This window comes from Pteropus alecto, unplaced genomic scaffold, assembly GCF_000325575.1.
Source record: "Pteropus alecto unplaced genomic scaffold, ASM32557v1 scaffold63, whole genome shotgun sequence".
Lineage (NCBI taxonomy): Eukaryota > Metazoa > Chordata > Mammalia > Chiroptera > Pteropodidae > Pteropus > Pteropus alecto.
Genome location: NW_006434897.1, coordinates 1272470 through 1276309, shown reverse-complemented (window position 1 = coordinate 1276309; position 3840 = coordinate 1272470). Strand labels below are relative to the sequence as shown.

The following is a 3840-nucleotide window of genomic DNA, read 5'->3' as shown; positions in this document are numbered from 1 at the left end:
AGAAAAACTATTGATATATATATACTAATAAAGGATAAAAATGACAGATAAAATTTAACCTTTACCTCTTCTAATTGCAATGGTTTGGGAACTGAAATCTATTTTTCTGGAACAGGGTCGACATTCTTTCCAAAACTATGAAGGCACTCTCCCTACTGTCAGATGGAATAAGAGTGAAATGTAAGCCCTGGGGACATTTTAACCTATTTCTCTTCTTTCATTATACTCAGGGATCACCAATCTGAATTGCTGAGTGCCCAAATAGTGTTGGTATAGAATGCCATATTTAAGGCTTTAGACTTTTCCCCTGTTCTCTGATTTTACACAGAAATACCTGAAGCGTAACTTTCGCTGAGTTCTAAAATTTTCAGCAGGTTGGAAAATCATGGAAATTGGAACTCACTCCCAACATAATTCAATTTGGAAACTGAAGTTCAAAGAAAGCCATAAAAATTCAATTTAAGTAAGATTTATTGATTGCCTATAGTGTGCACGGTCCTCTATTAGACACAATGAAATTCAGGCACAAAACAGACATAAGATCCCTGGCCTCAGGAACCTTATGATCTAATTAGTATAATACAGATTAGAAACAGATGACAGACAAGTTACATGTCAACGCTCACTTACTAAGATCGACGTTAAAGAGCAGTAATTTAAGTAATCCAAAATGGCATCTAATCCTAAAATCATTTATAAAATGTATTTGGCCTTGAAATCCATAGTACTTCAAGCAAGATAATTTCCACTGAAGATAAAGTCACAAAAATGTAAATACACTGAAACCCTTAAGAGCACTATTAATGATTTTTGTTATTTTGGATCTTCTGCTTTCTTCTTATTATCGTTCGAAGTCTCCGTAATACCAGTTTATCAGACAGAAGCATGTCATCCTGTTGTTCTAGATAATCCAGTAAATTATCAGTCCATTCAAGTGCAGCTTTATGGCTAATGTGCCTCTCTGGATGCAGCTCTGTTTTTCTAGTCTTGTTGGAGGGCTTTTGCTCAGCAGGCTTGGACTGGTCCTCAGCACCTTCACTGTCAGTTAGCACCCGACAGCTTGAGTCATTACTCCGGGAATCAAACCACTGATCAATGTTCTCAATGTCAACATGTTCACAGTCTTCTGTATTCTGTAAAACCGTTGCTAAGTTAGCTGCTAAAATGGCTCCTTCATCAATGTTCATACCTGAATTCTCTTCATTGCCAGGGAAAAGTTTTTTCCATGCCTTGGTTATGGTACTTGATTTTACCATATTCCAAGCTCTTGATACTTCATAAATTGCATCCAACACTGTCAAGTTCTTCCAAAACATTTTTGGGTCAATTCCTTCATCCATGTATTTCTGTAGAAGTCCTGCACGGTAGTATCTTTTTAACGTGGCTAGAACTCCCTGGCTCATAGGTTGAATTAGACTTGTGACATTTGGTGGCAAATATTTCACAATTATTCTGCCATCATCTGAACTCAACAATTCTTCATCTGGATGTGCTGGTGGAAAATCCAAAAGCAGCACTGCTTTTTCTAGAAGACCCTTGGATTTCAAATGCTTCTGTACCTGTGGCACAAAGTATTTTTCAAACCACTGCCTGAAAACAGAATGTTCTATCCATGCACTTTTTTGACTGAAATAAGTGACAGGAAGGTTTGAAATGTCAGTTCCTTTGAATGCACGGGGTTTTTTTGCTTTTCCCACAACACAAAGATTCAGTTTGTGTAAACCTGTGGCATTTGCACAACACATAATAATGATTCGCTCTCTGCTTGACCTATAACCAGAAGTACTGTGCTCAGTTTCAAGAGCTAATGTCCTTGATGGTAAACATTTCCAAAACAATCCAGTTTGATCAGCACCATAAATTTGCTCTGGTTGTAGATTCTCTCTCTCAACAAATTCCTGAAAGTTACCACAAAATTCATTGGCAGCAGTTTCATCTCCTTTTAATTTTGTTCCTTTACCAGCAGCCTTTGGAATACCATGGCGCTGCTTAAAACGAGTTAGCCAGCCAGATGATGCATTAAAATCACCTTCCATCCCCAAAGCATCAAAAAAGAACTTGGCTTGTTTTGCACAAATCGTTCCAGACACTGGAATCCCATCTGTTTTCTGTTGGTTAAACCACTCTATCATAACTCTATCAAGTTCCTCATATGTTGATGACTTCATAGATTTACGTTTGGATACCCCACTTGTAGGATCTGAACTATTTGCATAGTTTATTATCCTTTCTTTGTTCTTTTTAATATCACGAACTGTGGATTCACCAATTCCATACACCAAAGAAAGTTTTTTGAAAGAGATACCTTCTTCTAGTTTCTTAATAATGTCAAGCTTGTCCTTAATTGTCAACACCACGCGTTTACGTTTCCCCAACATTTTAATGTCTAATATTTCAGGAGATGACTAGAGCAAGATATTTAACAACTTAGATTTGAACACAATGAGACTAGAAATGGGGTTTTAAAATTCCTCCCCTGTCTTCCTAGGACCTAGATGAATCCTGTGCTGGCTAATTTCCAGGCAAGGCCTATGTGGCTCTCTTCACTTTGCTATTTCAAAACTTACAAAGTTCCTTCTACAAGGACTAGCTCTAATTAACCCTAGTGTCTCTATCTCTCTTCCTCATTTAGTTTAAGGTTTTTTCAAGAACTACAATCTCAATGGAGACTGCAACCAATATTGTATTAGCAAGGTCTCTAAAACAGTCTTATTGCACACTCAGTTCTTGCCATCATTACAGGTGAGGTTCTTTGCTAAAGGAACTAAAACTCAGGTGTAAGTATTTTGGGAATTGTGCTGAGGAATAAATAGTTTAAGAGAAGACTTCCAGACTTGACATATAGTTAAATATAGTGGGAAAACTCATCCCATAACTTTTTTTTTTCAGGCAGTGTATTATTGTATGGAATGCTGCCTCTTCAGGCAACGACTGCTCTACAGGTTACACAAGTGAGTCGTTATGGAAATCATAAGCAAAGTAAGGCAGGCTGGGCAGAAGTGAGCAGTGCAAATAAGGCAAAAGTGAACAGGCAGAAAACTTTGTACTTTAACACGACACAAACTTATACCTAATGTATTCAGCAATTGGAAAGGAAAAGGGGTAGACAAGAGGTGTTGTCATATGATTAAAGCAAGCATTAAATTTTCATTGGTAGAAATCAGGACTCATGGTAGAGGGTATGGGTGGAAGGCTCAGTAATGATGTTACAATAATCCTGGTGAAGGATGATCCTCAATGGGCCAACAGAAGTACTGTAGTTCCTGTGGGGGGCTGTGTAGGCACTCGGAGCCTCCGAAACCTAAAGGAAAATATCAAAAACATTTTTTTCAATATCAGGGTCTGTGGTATTACCCACATCTATTCTGAAACTATGTTGAGACAATTAACGCCTCCTATCAATGTGAAGGCTAATTTGACAAATAATGCTTTCAGGCATTATCTGCAGTGACAGCGGGACCTGAATTGCCTACCTCCTGAAATTAAGAGGTCAGAGAGAAGCCGCGTAAGCGTGGGCCTCTCCCCGCAGGGCGAGCTCTGGAGCGCGGGACGTCTTTGCTCACGCGGAGGGAGCCCGGATTCCTCCGTGGCCGCTGGCGACCAGGGTGTCACCGCCGCAGCAAGCCAGCAAGCAAGCGGCTGCTTGGCCCAGGGGACGCCAGTCCACGGACCGGGGGCATCGCTCTCCGCCTGCCTGAGAAGCTGCCAGAACGCCCTGAGAGCAAATGGAGTCTCTGGAGGGACGTTGACACCGGTGGCGCGGCAGCAGCAAGCAGCGAGCGTCGCCGCCGGAGCCGGAAGGCGGGGGATTAGGGTGCACGCGCGCGCCCCCGCAGGAAC

At 40.8% G+C, this 3840-nt stretch overlaps 1 protein-coding gene across 1 annotated transcript; it reads right to left on the bottom strand.

The window, feature by feature from the left end:
* Positions 1-445: 445 nt before the first annotated feature.
* Positions 446-3797, bottom strand: TIGD2 (tigger transposable element derived 2). The gene is made up of 2 exons (XM_006910728.3): positions 3474-3797; positions 446-3301 (listed from the first exon to the last, which is right to left on the bottom strand). The coding sequence occupies exon 2, from the start codon at positions 2376-2378 to the stop codon at positions 801-803; it is 1578 nt and encodes a 525-aa protein (XP_006910790.1). The 5' UTR covers positions 2379-3301; positions 3474-3797; the 3' UTR covers positions 446-800.
* Between the last annotated feature and the right edge of the window lie 43 nt (positions 3798-3840).